This window comes from Anopheles arabiensis, chromosome 2, assembly GCF_016920715.1.
Source record: "Anopheles arabiensis isolate DONGOLA chromosome 2, AaraD3, whole genome shotgun sequence".
Lineage (NCBI taxonomy): Eukaryota > Metazoa > Arthropoda > Insecta > Diptera > Culicidae > Anopheles > Anopheles arabiensis.
In genome coordinates, this window is record NC_053517.1 from 29,452,497 (window position 1) to 29,468,805 (window position 16,309).

General features: G+C 43.7%; 1 protein-coding gene across 2 annotated transcripts in view; it reads left to right on the forward strand.

Annotated features, from left to right (window-relative positions):
* LOC120894372 (protein similar) overlaps positions 1–16,309 on the forward strand; it is a 113,677-nt gene that overhangs the window by 23,669 nt on the left and 73,699 nt on the right. The window contains exon 6 of one of the 2 annotated variants that reach the window (XM_040296903.1): positions 11,459–11,600. In XM_040296903.1, coding sequence (XP_040152837.1) covers positions 11,459–11,600 — 142 coding nt within the window. Of the gene's footprint in view, positions 1–11,458; positions 11,605–16,309 lie in introns of those variants that run through there. The other variant, XM_040296905.1, reaches the window with a different exon arrangement.

Below are 16,309 nucleotides of genomic sequence, written 5' to 3' on the forward strand. Positions count from 1 at the left end.
ACACCATCCACTGTGTCAACTGTTTTTGTGGCGACGAAAACCATCCAATTTTTGCCACCCCCTAGGACCTAGGGTGGAAAGGAAAATAGTTGGGGCAATTCATTCTACACTACCACCAAACCACCTCCATTGGTTCGGTGGGGACCGAAAAAATATCATTTTCTGCATTTCATTTCGGTGTGTTGGTCGTGGCAAATAGTTTGTTTATAAAAGCGCAATCGAACCATCATGCCGCCGCGTACCACTGTCCTCCACTGCGCGCAGCCCCCCGAGCTGTCGACTGCTTGGGCGGTACGGTGTTCTGAGCAGTGAAACTGTGGCAACCAGGACTACCCCAATGCGGTTCGGCTGAGGCACCGCAGCGATGGCCGTGAGCTGGATTGCGGCAAGCTCTACACCCCGGCGTAGGACGTTGCTCTGTTGGAGGTAATTTTTCGAGCATCTGCCCCAGCGTATCATCTAGATCGGTGAAAGCAGCAGCAGGACAGCTCAAAGTTAAATGCATTAGAAGAAAATCAACCCAAAAACAAAAACCATGGCCTTACGTAAACGGTGGTAAAGGATCGGGCAGGAATGGATGTTGAACCTGCACTGCAGCGTCAGGCCCCTCCCAGCAACAAAACAACGTGAGAGATTTGAAGCCCCGTGTGAGCACGTGATGACGGAATGTATTTGAGAGGTGGTGCTGTGTGGAGCGCGGAGCGTAGCTTTAACTTCGGCAAATGGCCTTGGCTTTCGGTAAGATTGTATCATTTGTACTGTTCAGAGCTTTGCAGGCATGCAGGCATGATTTGTTTATACTCACATAACCACACCACACCACACCACTACTGCCAAGGGGATGGCGGGGAGATGGTGTACAGGGAAACGAAATAGCGCACGGCGCAAGATGGTCATGATTGGGGTACATATTTTTAGACGGCCAAAGAAATGTATGCAAAACAGGCAAATGCACAGCAAGCGTACGACGACGGTGGCAAATTTTTCATATTGTATGACGGTTTGTCTGTTATGTGACACTTTCTGGTTTGTTAAAATATAAATAACGCCCATTACCACCAGCTGATACGGTGACGAGATGAAGATGATGCGAGAGAATACACTAATGATGTGTTGAAAAAAAAAAAAAACATCAAACCTACGAAAGGTGAACAAACCTTTCTCTTATTTTACTGTTTTTGATAGTCATGACTGAGAAGACTTTTAAATAGTGAAATAATTTAAAACAGATCTTAGTTTAGTTTAAAAAAATCTTCACCATCTCTGCAGATATATATGGAAGTTTGAAATGATATCTACAAATTCCGGTGGTGTTGGTTGAAGATATGCACTACAAAGTTTGGCAGCAAAGAATCTGAGCAAGAATCGAAACCGTTCTTGGTTCAGTGCACAATGCAATGTAAGTTACGACAACACGGGGTGCCTGCACAAAAGTCAAGACGAATTAAAAGCAAAAGCAGATAGAAAAATACAAAAAAGTCAAACAACCGAAAAGCCAAAGAGCCAACAGTCGCTCGACGGCAGCAGAAGTTGAGCGCAAGATCGAGCGCGCGTGTCGAGAGCAAAATTAAATCAATTGAATCGAAATGTTAATTTACTCCAATGAAGCTTCGCGCTTCGGTCCATTACTCGTCCCCCCGTCGTGGTGTTGGGGGGGTTGGTGCTCCCAGGAGGGGGTGAGACTACCCGTTCGTTTCAATCGTTCCGATTTTTAAACATTTTATTTTCTTCGACTTGTGTTCGAGGACGATTCTGTGCAACAAAAAAAAAAAAAAAAACGCGAGAAAAGAACCACTCTATCTTCCTTTTCTGAGCAGCAATACCATACGCGACGTGGATGCCGCGGTTTCTGTTCCTTTGCATCGTTTCGAGTGCATTCTTGGAGTTCTGTAATGCATCGACTGAAGTGGTGCACCGTTTTCGTCCCGGGCAATGTTTTTCGTTCGCTCCTTTTGGTTCGATCTGAAGCTGCTGATGCTGGCATTAGTTTTCGGTCGTTTAAGATGAAACGGGAGCTAAACGATCTGGCACGAAATGGTAACTAAATTGGCAGTCATAAACGGAGTACGCGTGATGGTGGAGCAAGTGACAGTGCGCTTGCAGAATTGCAACTACCTTCTTGGAGCTTGAATTTCGTTTGTGTCCGTGTGTCAATGTATTTCCAACACTGGCTGTTACGGCTGAGGAAGAAACAGCGTTACGTAGGGAATGAAGTTATTTTAATGCGATGTAAAATTGGGTAGTGTTCTTGTATGGTAATAATACGAACATCCAACTACTGCAGAAGAGACTCATACAAAGCTTTCGATAAATGAAGATCATATTGATCAACTTTTTTTATATTAAAAGACAAACATTTTGATTTTTCTATTATTTCTTTACATCCAAAAGATACAATTATGCTGAAGAGAAACAATTCGTTTGTATTATCCTTCAGCTTGTCAGCCATAAAAAGCGTTTATTGCATATTCGTTTGACGACACTCCAAGGTAACACAAAGATCCATATCCCCTAGACAGCTGTCTTTGTTTCTCCTCTGTCAATTATCCCCAATCAATCAATTCATAGCTGTTACAAGTCGGTGATCCTTCTCCGTTCGGTGGTAATGTGACGGTAACTGCGCAGGCTACATCCGTGTCTTCATGCATCTTTTAATGGTGTTACTTAATACCATCCAGCTGACACGGTTCATTATTATCAAATGGAATGGCACAGAACAATGTCCAGAGTATGCGTTCGCTAAACCTGCCACAAATGGTGAGCGAAAGCGATGACCCAGAATTGCAGGCCCATTAGTTTTGCCTCCAACCTAACCTCTCGGTTGTCTTCGGTGGGATATCTTCTCATTTCTTCAATCGGTGCGCCCCATCCTGATCCCCACAGGGGAGGGCAGAGTGCAGCTTCGATTAGCTGGCACAATTCATCTTCATTTGTATTGTCAAATTTTTCTTCATCGCTTCCTTTCCCCCCAACTAGCGCGCATTCCGTTTTTTGCAATCAGTTTTCTCGGCCTCGGGCTCCATGCCATGCCAGTGTTGTGAGCGCGCGTTTCGTAAACGGTAAGGTGAAAAATGACTACTCCCCAGAGTGGGCAACAGCTTCGTGACAGCTTTGCTTATTGAAGAATGAACGCGAAGAATAAGTGTGCAATGGGGGGGAGGAGAGCCGAAACATCCGGCGACCCGGACCGACATAAGTCCCGGCTAATCCGGTATTGGCACTTTGGGCTACCGTGTGCAACCACTCTCGGGCTTACCGTTCCGCACTGCCGCGTTCCGCTTCGATGCAACGGGAAGAGCTAATTTTTGTACCGAATAAACTACGGGACGTCCACCGATGATCCAGATTCCCGTCCCTCGCCCGACAGCGACACCCGCTTTTGTTTGCTCGCCTGTTTGCAGTGAAAGCAAGCGAGCGCGTCACCAAACGAGGCTAATATAATTTAGCGATAATATTGAATTATGGCAAAATTACATCAACCAAGTGAGAACCAAGTGGCTGAGGTACTCAAGCCCCACGACCAGCAGTCACAGTGTACCGTTTTCATGCTCGCCGTATCGTTCGCAATGCAGCGGCGCTTGAATTTGCCATATAGCAATGGACGTGAAAATGGAAAACGCTATTCAGTGGCCTTTGGTCTTTCGGAAACGGCATCATAAAAACAGCTCAAAATAAAACAGATGGCAAACATCTTCTGGCCAGGTGTTGTGGGCGGCGGAGCGGCAGACACCAACGCCGTGGTTTTTGCTCAAACGTGATAAGTTTCTGAACGCAAACTGCATCCGTTGCAGCTCGTATTGCTGCGCTCCCTCGACCGGACTGCAGGGCACTTCAGCCACGGCAAGCGTTAACTGTTGTCCGCACGTCGTCGTCCGCACTCCCAGGGACACTGCGAGGTTGTAAACGTGAGAGTGCGCTGACACTACTGCTTCTTTATGCAGTTTGCATGATTTTCCGCCCGAAAAGGCGATAAAAATTTAATCACATTTATTTGTGCTGTTGCCGCTGCTGCTGCTGCTGCTTTGTCACGCTGCTCGCACTCATATCATGGGTGTTGGAGGGTGCTTCCCGGGCTATCTGTGCTCGTGCTAGCCCGTTCCGTTTGAGTGTGTGTGTGTGTGTGGGAGGGTGTGGGTGTGTTTATAGATCATGTAATAAGCGGTGCGGGCTAATGATGGAATAGGAAGTGGCGGAAAAGCAGCGGTCCTGTGATTGTAGATTGTAATATTTATGTGTTTTATTGAAAGCGCTACTCCCGGTGGTGCCTCTTTTATGCGTTCGTTGACCGTCGCTTTTATTGTTCTGCTGCTAAGCGTCACACGCTTCTCGGCACTCTTCATTTATCGTAAGCAGCACCAGCAGTGCTGTTGGTATGGGTATCCATGACATTAGCGAGTAGTAGTTAGAATTTCACTTCATCATCGATTAATATTTTCTTCAAACTTTCGTTCATTTTTGTTTGTGCCATCGAGGTTTTTTTTTAAATTTTTAAACACATTTCTGGAGACGTGTAGCTGCCGGTATGCCCAGCGTCATCATTCTTTGTCCTTTCTTGGGGCTTTGTTTTTATCTGCACAGGACTCAACGGTACGTCCATCATTTGCATCAGTGACGTTTTAAAAGTCGTAAAAAAGTATCATTTCCCTGGACCGATGCTTACCTCCACGGGGATACACTTCCTTCCTTCGCTCTCGCCGTTGGTTGGTCGCCTTCGTGGAACCGAATTTTCCTGTTTCTTTGTTCATGCAAAGTGACGCTTTGAAAACCTGTTTTTTTTTGTTTTGTTTTTCACCATCAGAGGAAACTCTTTTTGGGAATGTACACTATTCCAAGAACGTGTTCTTAGGGTTCCATCCGAGTGGCCGCCGGGCTCTGGTACCGCTTGACATTTTCATCTTGCCGCGGTGTACCGTTGACTGCGGTCGTAAAGAATGCAATCATAAATGCACCCGAGCAGTGCAACCGACCGTCAAGTGAGCATTTAATTTCTTCGGGATTAAGTGAATGAAACGGAAACGGCTACTGGACGAAAAAAGGGGTTGGAGGAGGAGGAATGGGACAGCACAGCAACTCCCGATGCAACAGTGCGCTGCTGGTGGAAGCGAATGTGTCGTCAAAACACGTCGTGTTCGTCGCTACCGCATTTTCCCCGTGCACGACCAAAACCATCGCGCCGTGTATGACATTTGAGTTAATCAACTTGGGAGTTCTCATTTCCACCCACTTTCCTTTCTCAGGAACCCCTTACAAAAGGGGTGGAAGGGGATGAAACCTGGGCGTTAGTTTAAAATTTTTCACTCAACTTGTTACGGCAAAAAAAACCCGTTCGCTTGGAAAAGCAGCTAACTGTTCGTGTTGTGCCCTGCTCGGTACGATTCAAGGGAAAACTTCTCCCCGCACCCCAAGGGCTGTGCCAAATTATAGTACGGTGGAAGACTTTGTGACTATGCTGTGGGGAGGGAAATATCGCAAAAACATGAGAAGCGCATCCGCCGCGTTTGCGGAGCGGGAATGAAGTAAAATCCACAGAAATATCAACAGCTGCACCGACAGTAACAAATTCATTGCACCGAAAAAATAACAGAGAGAAAGATAACATGATTCTCACATACACCAGCACACACACACAACCGTGCACATGATCTACGTCGGTAGAGAAACCGTGCTGTGTGTTTGTGCTGTCAGGTATTCGCTTTATGCGGTTTTCTTTATCCTTCGGTGTTGACTCGGTGTCAAGATTTCAGTTTTAAAATTTAACGTCCTTCGTTTGCCATTCGGTTCGTAAAATCCCTCGAACGTGCTGCCGTCCACCGGCACCGTCCCGAAGGCCAAAAGGACTGTGAGTGAAGCGTAAACGTGCGGAACGGTAGGCAAAGGGAAGAGGTACGGCGATAGGTTTGGCGGTTGGCTTTTATGTTTTTAGCGTTATTACATCAACATACAGTTCGACTCGGGGTTTTTTTTTTTGCTGTTGTTTGGCTCTTGTCGGATGCATTTCGGAAGAGCTGCTTAGCATAATATCGTTCGCTTGTTCGCGCGGGTTGTTTCTGATTCGGCAATGATATTGGATGGGGAGGCAGTGTGGAAAGGGAAGGAGAGAGGATGGGTTCTAGCAAATAAAATAAAATGCTCCATCAACGGAAGCGGAAAAACGAACGATGTAAATGGTAGAACCTGACGATGAACCGTGTGCGGAACGCTGGGTCGTGGGTTTTTGGGCAGAAGTTAGCATGGATAAATAAATTGATAATAATAATTTAGTTACACACGAAGCGAAAACAGTGGCACCATCGACCCCCTTTCCTTACACCCTGCCAATGGCCGGCTCCTCTAGAGAAGAAGAGAGGGAGAACGAGCTCATGTTTCAATATTTTATTATTTTAATCACGGAGCATTTATTACGAATGCAACCCCTCACGTCAGGATCGGCGAGAGAGGGCGCTCGCTAACGGCAGTGCATCATTCCGGTTCCTTTTCATCAGTTTGATGTATGCACACAGGGATGCTGCTTCACCTTTTTATCTCCCTTGCCCTTCCTCCAGCAAATGATCGCACTGTTGATAAGATGTGAGCTCTACGGTGAGGAAGCTTGCCTTTGTCTCTGAGTGGTACCAGTTTTCTACAAAATGGAAGCACCGTTTGGGAGGAAAGCTTTTTGTTTTTTAGTTTCTTCTTCTTTCGAATGCTCCCATCTGATGTGGTGCATACTGATGTTGCTGACTTGTACCCAACTGGAAAACCAGGGTTGGAACTGAGCCGGGGAATTATTGGGACTTTCGTTACAGTATCATCACACAGCAACAGCACGAGTTGATGAATCGCTCGGTGAAGCGAAATAATTTATCATCGTCTCATAAATTTAATTGAATTTTCGATGCGTCCTCCGCATGTGCTGTCTGCGCCCGTGGGATGGGCAATATTGTTTGTTGACTGGTACCAACGGCACCTTGGTAGGTTTGGTGACATCGAGGACTACAGGAATATGTATGTAGCTACTTGGTTACTGTGTGTGTTTTTTTTTATGTGGAAAGATGTTGCTCCTTTCTTCCTGCGGAGAAGCATTCATAATATCTGAACGATAAGTAGTTCGACGGTCCCCCCCTGCCAGGGAAAGGATGATTACACTGCTCTAATACTAAGCTACCTTCAACCCAATCGTTATTATTGGTTTGTGGCGAGGCTTTTGAACCGAAGCTTAATGCTCTTCAAGCGCAGCAAGAACTGCATGACGAAACGATTATTCCGCATACCGCAATTTGACGTCACTTTTAACAAATTACACCGAAAAGACGACAGCGCTGGCGGGCTTTTGGAATTGCAAGGATTTGCAAGGGGATGCGACAACAAACACTTCAATCATCGTGCTGCTGCTACTTTTGAAGCATGCTCTATTGCTGGATGGTGGTGTTTGGTGAAAGCTGCTCGAGCGGATTTACTAAACGCGGGTGCTAGATTTCGTGGTTTTTCACCCCCTTCCCCCCTCCCCCGTTGCCTATTGCGCCACTGCTAAGACGAGCTTCCTCGAAAAGTCCGAGCCAGAATGTGATGGATGAAGAACGCGTCCACTGCACAGCATATCATCGCAAAAGCACAATCAAGTGCATCATTAGCGAGGGATTAAAGGTTCAAGTGCGGCTTAAGCGTTATGGTACCTTGCAAAAGGATTAGTTTGTACTGTGTGATAAATTATGGGAAGGGATGGGAGTTTTACTGGTGCTCTGCTGCCAGTGATAGCTGTTTGTCGTATGCACTTGTTTGCATTTAATATTAACATTTTGAGTTTTTGATACATCTCGTTTGTTTATGCGACGGTTCAGTATAAGAAAGTTTAAAATTTATTACTCGCAGTTGAAATAAAAAGTTTGCAAATAGTAGCTTTAGATGTGCAATTCTTGCACATTGCAATAAAGAAAGTGCAGATTGGAAAAAAGCTCACCGCTCAAAAGCAGCACACAACCTCAAACTAACATTCTCCGGGGAAATTATCATTCGCTTTCGGATAACAAAGTGCCTTCGTGTTGTAAAAAGGTAAAAAACAACACTTTTCTTCCCCACGGTAGTAATAAAGTGAAATAAAATGAGCAATGTGGCATATCTGTATGTGTTTGTCGGTTCTGTGCATATATGTAGGTGTGTGTGTGTGTGTGTGTGTTTTTTTAAGAAAATTTACACGCAACTTGAAAACTTATCAGATTGAAAGGTTTACTGCACTCAAGTGGTAGCAGCATGACACTAGGTTTAAGCAACGGTTTTTGCGGCTGGGGAGTTTGCAGTTGGCAAACTAATACACACACAAAATTTGGCAATTGGTCAGGACAAACTTTGTTTCAGCAGCGCTTCGCAAATGGCAGTGCTGGCCGAGCGTGATCTCTTCTGCTGCACATCCCCCCGTTGTGCCTTTCAATTTCGCGTGCACGCCATTCCCCCCCAACCGTGTCCTGAATTTCGAATCATGAAAAACAACGGAGAACGCCCAAAGTTGGTTATGTGCTTCGGCAACGGCTGGAAGAAGTACACAAAGAAGCGACGAACGCGCGTTTTTGTTTGTTTCTCATTGAAACGCTCCTCGGCAGGGCGAGGTCAGGGATGGAATGTATATAGTTTCGTTTGTCTCCCGATGCCATAAAAGTAATCTTCACAATTTACGACATTCCATAAATCCACCCTGCTAGGGGGGAAGGGCATCGTAGTTGGTCTTTCCTCCCTCTCCAGGTCTCGCCGCTGCGTGGCGCAAAACAGCAATCGGACCAGCGGAATGGAGAGCGGTGATGGAATGGCGAATGTGCTTTGCTGTGGGGATAGCAGCAATGAAACAATGTTTACATGATTATAATGCGCTTGGCGTTGTGTGTCCCTGGTCCCCGCTGCTGCTAGCTAAGTTTGTTTGCCGGTGGGGCAAGGATCGAGTGGATTTAAGGTGGATAATTTCGTGAAGATGGTTGATGGCATATTCTTTATGTTGCGGTAGGAAAAAAATATTTGTAAAATGCAAACAAACCCCCCCCTTCCAGCCGTACCAAACAAAATCGTGCGGTGACGTACAAAGTAGCGACGCTGGGGCGTTCGTATACGGGATTTTCCTAATGCTTTGGGAGTAATGTGTCCACTGTTGCTAATGTTCAAACCACACTATCGTGGGTACCTTTTCGCTGTGAAAGTAGCGAAACAAAACAAAAAACAAAAGACCATCCAGCAGGTTCATCTACGGTGCATTAAGAATGCAAGACTGTAACTGGCTGCGGGGGGACGGGGTTTTTTGAAAATTCAATTATGCTTCAAAACCCCTAATAAATCTTTCATGGACTTAATAAGCTGATTTAGTGAGCAGCAAAGGATTGGGTTTGGACTTGGCGTTTATTTTGTTGCACAATCTCTTTGTTCTGTGGATGTTGTTTACGAGCTTCGTCGGAACATGGGTACATGCCTGAAGCAAAAATCATCATCTGTCTATTCAACCCACAGCCGTCTGCTTCGCAGCGAATCAAAAGTTAATGCAAATAAAACGGATGTAATTAAAAAAAATCCGTAGTAAGTGCTTAAAGCAAAGCACTTCATTGAACGCACTGTCCTTACAGGAAATGGCAGAAACACTGAGAGAGGGAATCGAGGAAACTGATGGAGGTGCCTGGTGGTTCACGACCATAACAAAGCACTAATGCACTCCTACATAAACCGACCTACCTTACGATTGTGTGCATCGATTTTTATAGAGCACCGATAAAATTCACAATTAATGGCAACCATTACTTCGCTTCGCTCGGTGCACCTGGCGCCTCTCCCTGCGGTGCAAATTGGTATGCTGCCGGACGTATCTGTCCCCGGCGAGATTGTACTACGTGCAGCGGCGGGGTGGGACGTTCCCGGTGCAGTGTTGTGCTGTGGCATAGGTAAATGTCCTGATACGTTCACCGGCCACGTTTACCCGTGGCGTAATAATATTCTCCCTAGCGTTGTTTATGCGAACCGCCCAGTTACTTTAAGAAAACAGCTTTGTTTTGTTTCAATCCTTCGGTCCGAAAATCGGTCCTCCCTTTCGGCCACTGCTCCGGAAGCTTTGATTTTATTATCCTCTACCACAATAACTGCTCTGGCCAGCCCCCCGCCTAGCTTTCCTGAGCTGCCAAGGGGCGGGTGATGAGAATTTATGCAATGCTCTTAAAAGCTCAATCGATTCGAAAAATTACTCGTTTGCTGCTGCTGTCCATTAGCATTCGCAACGAAAAAGCTTACCGTTTTGTAGGGGGTTTGGAATAGTTAAGCAATGCTTTTTTTAAGGCTCTCATTGTGTAACATAAAGGTTATGTAGATGTACTTGCTTGCTCAGTAAGTAGCTACCATAATAATGTATTTTTATGTTCAAATACCAGTAACGTTGGGTACTACAGCAAAAAAAAAAAAAACAAATACAAACGCATTTCTAGATCCCAATGGATGATTCCATACGGTTTTGAAAAACAAAATGTCAATGGCCTCAAAATAATTCGATTCAATTGTAATGTGGCTTGAGGGTTTTAAGACTCAAGTTGGTTTTGCTTTTTTTTTTTATTTACCCCAAAGTTTTTGATTCCGTGTTAATTACATCTCTACTGCTGCGGTTACCGGCAGCCACACAAAGAGTTCCAAACCGGGGAGAGAATTCATTTTATATCGCTTCTGGCGTTAAATTAAAATCACCCAAACCTTCCAACCCGTCGAACGTTGCACGCGAACCGAGGCAAAGAATACTTTGTGCTGCTGCTGCCGCTGCTGCATCCTGAAGTGTTCTAATCCAAAGCATAAACTGAGCGGAAACCGTCCGCTTGCGTTTTGGTTGTGTTGGCTAAACCGGGTGAAAAACATGTAGGTAACAACGAAAAGCAGCGGCAAATTAACTAAATGAAAAAGTTTTTCTTTGATTTTCATTTTTATTTCGGTTTTTTTTTTGTGTAGAACTCCACTTGTATCACCCAATGCAGGAGTAGTTGAGATGTGTATACATTTGGAAATGAAAAAAATCCCTCCCGAACCGTTGGTATCGTTTCGTTTCGGTCCGCGTTTCAAGTTCTATCACGAATATAGAGGGAACAAACGGAAATTGGTAAACGAATGAAAAGTTTTCATCTTTGTATTTAGCACCTCCCCAGAAGCCATTGTTTGCGCTTACTTTTTTCTGGATTTGGCTTGTGCTTGCAATGCACCACAAAGGAAATGGTGCTTGTGATTGCATCGGTCTTTTGTGTTTGATTGGATCGAACATCGGTTAATCAAAGGGATTCTCGTGGTGGGGTGGTAGCGCTTACTGCGCTATCACACTAGGGTTGTGCAAACGGGTGGGAATACTTCATAGCAATTTAGAGGAACAAGAACGATTTTTACTTAATTTGTACATCTAAGATAATATTTTACAATAACTGCATAAATACAGCAATCAAAAAGCATAACACATCTAGTTCATCCGTCTTTTTATCCTAATTTTCAGTCATCAGCAAGGGACAGAGCGAAACATCTCGCTACCGTTTCCTGGCAAAAACTGGTGGCTATGCGTGGGTCGTGACCCAAGCCACCGTCATATATGACAAGCAGAAACCGCACAGTGTTGTGTGCGTGAACTACGTCCTAAGGTAGGTATTGTTTTACTTTCTTTTTACGATAGCTGCATCGAATGAAGATTGAAGCACGTGACATATTCGCCATCACTCTTCAACAAAACATTATATTTTCATGCGTTTTTTTAGCAACATACAAGCAACGCAAATCATTTTTCAAACACAATAAGGTTTGTTGTGAATTTCTATAAGGACAAACAAGACATACATGGAATTGAAATTAGAATTGTAAGATCATCATGAGATTCATCGTAGTATCCTGTCAACTAATCTGTCAATATTATAACTTAAATTTCTTATTACAAAATGTGCAATAAGTGTGCTTCGACAATTGGTGCATCAGAGCTCTTTTACCGCGTATTGTCAATTGGAAGTTTCAATGACCGCCGTAAGCCGCTAGCTACAGATATAAGCAATATGGATACGTGTGTTACCATCGTAAAGCAGTATTTGAAATCATTGAAGCGTTGTAACAGCTTCTTTACTGTTCCCCTTACTGGTTGATGAAAAAAAAATCCCCATTGTCACATAATCCCCCTGCCTTTCTTATACATCTTGTTCGTTGTGACATCCCTGCTGCTAACAATATTACCCTTACCTCCCTCGAATAGGCGAACGAACGAAATTTCAATTATGTTTGTGCATTCACCGACAATCATCGGTAAGCCAGGCATCCGATGCCACAGTGTCACTGCGGAGTGCAGCGAATGTTGCATTTCAATCCACCTTCACTATAGCCACAGCACCCATTGTCCATGCGTTACGCCAACCATTTTTCTTTACCTTTGTTCCCCTACCCCAAGCTATATGCTCTTTGTAAGGAAGCACAAGCGCGGCATTTGGCACCATTGTGCTTTCAAAATGTCGGTTGTACAATCTCGGTGCGGTGGCAACGGTGGTGGCAGAAGACAAAGAATCACACTCTTCTTAACCGAGCGAGCATAATTTCTGCCAGTAAGCTTGCGGTACTTCGCCGAACTGATTTGACTTGTCCCCGCTCCGTGCGCTGCTCGGGAAAAGTGATTGTGCGATGGTTTTTTGTACACTTTTTTCGTCTCCGTTTCGTTATCTGACCCGAAATTTACACGGAACGAAGAGATCGGTTGCCTTCGGATTTAAAAGGTACCGCTTGTGTTCGGGCAACCGTCAACAATAACAACAACAACAAGAGCAGGGTTTGCGGATATTCTCGCCCAGGATGTGCTCGAATGGCTCAAAACGAGACGGAACAAAGATGATGATGCCCTTTCGTAAAATAGCTCTTTGTTCGCAATCTGACCCGCAACACCCGGTACGGGCGGCCCGTATGCTGCAAAGGTTAGCATGGACTGCTGCAGCATTTTATGTTTCATTTCTCTCGTCTCGTACAATTCGAATGCCGGGGTCTGATCAACTCGTTACCTTCTTATCAGTGGCACGTTACTAGCTGCTAAGTCTTACATTAAAGCTCAACAGTTCAAGCGTTCAAGCAGAGCGCGCGCGAACTGCACTGCAAATGGTGTTCGCCATGCGCTGCACTGTTTATATTTATTGCAAATCCCTACCGGTACTACACCTCGGCAGGGCGGTTCTAAGCTGGCTAGCTCAGCAAGAATGATCGCCGTGGCTGATAATTCTTGTCCGTGATTTATCAGTCCCAGCGCTCCCATTGAAAATGCATCCCTTACAATATACGTCGTTTATCTTCTGTGTGCTTTGTTATATTTTGGAGCCTCGTAAAGAGTTAATATAGTGTGGTCTTTATTATGTGGTCTACGATCTTGCGTTGAAAATGTACAACTCATTTCATCTCATAGAGCGTGGTACATAGATACGTGGTAAATCTTCAGAGCGTATGGTTAAACAACATAGAAATAGTTCTTGCTGTGCACCTTGTCGAAGGACACTCAGCTGTCACATAATTATGGTAATTTATAACTCATTTTCCTTTGCAGCCCAGATAAAGGTAGGTAGTCGCTTCATTTGATTTACTATGCATATTTTTCTTGTTTTCGTCATGATTGTTGTTTCGTACAACACACGCGGCAATTAAACTGTCGTAAACTCAGTCTTGACTAAGTCCGATTTGTCCGAAAACGAATGCGTGCGTGAACACGTGGTGTGGTGTAACATGCGACCGTTTTCTCTTACCTGTAGATGGGATCGTTTTTTTTTAGATCGCAGTCTGCGAAACGCTTTCGATGCAGTTGTCGTTATAAATCATTCTCTTTGGTGGAAATTAGTTTAATTTTTTTGACTATATTCACGAAAATACGGCTGAAGGAAAAATCATGCTCAAAACATCCCCATCTTTTAACGTATGCTCGTATACGTGAGGGAATCATATGATGCGAATCTTTTTTTTCTTTCTTCTGTTCCTGGGTCTGATTTTTACGTTAAGCTATAGCGTTAACGTTGCCTTATGGAAAGGCAGAAATATTGTTTTTTGTTTGTGTCTTTTTACCATTCGTTGGTAGATTATCGTTTATTATGCCATGTCAAATCAACATTCGTTTTGCCTGTGGGTGTGTTTTTTTTTTTTTACGAAAAACATGTTTAACTCGGCACTTGCTGTGTCGTTGGATTTTGTGTGTAAGAAAATGTTCAATCACATTACACTTTCAAATGAAACTAAGCTTGCTAAATAAATTATTATTTAAATAATTTAATGGAGTATAATTGGAATTAATTTAGCACACTAAACTAGAAGAATAATTACAATTATCACTCTTTTGATACAATCAGACATATTGTTAGTTCAATACACTGCCAGGAAATGTATTGTGAATGTAAATCGATTGCAATTGAATGACAATTGATACTACTTGCTGTGTGTCAGCATATTATCAGTTCGTCGGCTATATGTCCTTTTATTACGATTGGCTATTAGTAATGTAAAGGGAAAAATGAAAGAAAACGTCATTTATATTTAGCAGTAAATTGTTGTTTGTTTTAGTTAAAGAAATCACGAGACACGATGATGTGGGGTGATCTTTTGGCAAAAAAAACACCACCCCCCAAAAACACACCACCAGATGGTTGCGCGTGTACAAAAAAAAAGATCATAAACACCACGCGCACTCAATTGGAATTCGTCTCAAAGTTTAGACAGCAATTTGTGCGCGTCAGGTTCAAATAAAATTGTTTTTCGTTTTCGTTGAGAGCGTGCAGATTTTAGTCCGGCGCTGAAATTTCTTTTTTCTTTTTTATATAGTTCTGGTTTTGTTCTTTTTCACCAAGCTTCGTCGCAACACGCTTTGGTAGAGTTTCTATTTTGATGGTGATATCATATCGGATGATGTTGCTTTGTTGTTGTTTTTTTTTCGAGTTTTCAACAGGCACGTGTAAGTAATTCTTTTTATTGTTGTTGAACCCGGTCCTTTAATCATTGAAGGTTTTCTTAACCGCCCGTGGGCCTGTGTGAACACACAAACCAATGTGCTTCTTTTGTCACCACTGTTCACTACAAACGGTTGGCCACATGGCACCATTGCAATCAATTAACCCGAATCAAGCAAATTCAACAGAGTAAACATACTCCACTGACCGAACATAAAACGGTGAACGCTAACGAGGCCGGTGGTGCGACCTGGGGTAGGGCGGTGAAACCAGAATGGTTGATTGTGTTGCTGGTGTCCCGAAGACACCATGCTTCGGTTGTGATCATAATCAACACTAATACACTACAGCAGCAACGGATCGTGATGATGGTTGCCATGGCGCTGACGTGCCAAATTTAACACGATCATCAGGGTGCTCTCGGAAAATATGGCGTAGCAGTCCTACACGCAAACTCCCCAACTGGCGAGCCCCTTTATAGACGATAATGATTGGTGTTTAAATTTGGCATAACTGTGGTGCGATTGTCACCGACAAACAGATACCGTTTTATGATAAAAACATTCAGTGTTGTTTGAATGAAAGTGAAAACAGCTAGAAATTAAGTAGAATTGTACTCTCTTCAACCCCTATCAGCCCCTTGGAGAGGTATGCCTGTTTGACTGATGTTATGTTCTACCCAATACCCTTTGCTTAAGCTGTCAGGAATAGCCAGATAATTTATTGCTCAGTTGCAGAGGATCGTTGTTCCTATGGCTACTGACTGCTAGAGATGAACGTGTACTTATTGTATCGCTTGATGTCGCTTTGTCCTATTCCTTCAGTTTGTCCTAACACGATCGGACGACTCGCCTTGTTATATATTTAGAGCGTTTCCCATATTATGAAAGCAAAACCAGTGCCTACATTTATGGATGGGCGCCATTGAAACTACTGTTCCCACCAATGAAACACCCTGCGGTACCCCAAAGTCACGTGTAAAAGAACCAAGCACGAACAAACCGGATTGCGTTGGATTGCTTTTGATTTGAACGAGAGATAGAGAGAGAGAGGAAAAAAACAAAAAACAAAAATAGGGGTCTTGAATGAAAATAGGTTTGCCAACGGTGAAACGGGATGGGACCATTACTATTTTTGATATCAGCGTGTGAATGGAGATTGTGTTGTAGTACAAATACATCTAACTAACACGCGGCTATCGATTGATTATTTGTACGTTTGAATTGAATTGCATTTTATTTTAAAAAGCCATATTCATCAAAAGGCTGATATGTTTTTTCATATACTTGAAAATTTTACTACAAACTTATATACACTCAAGTTTGTAAATATTAAGCCACTTTGACAATATCTTTTCAAATAATGATTCAAAAAGATACCAAAGGCAATGTTAATCCGTTTTGTAT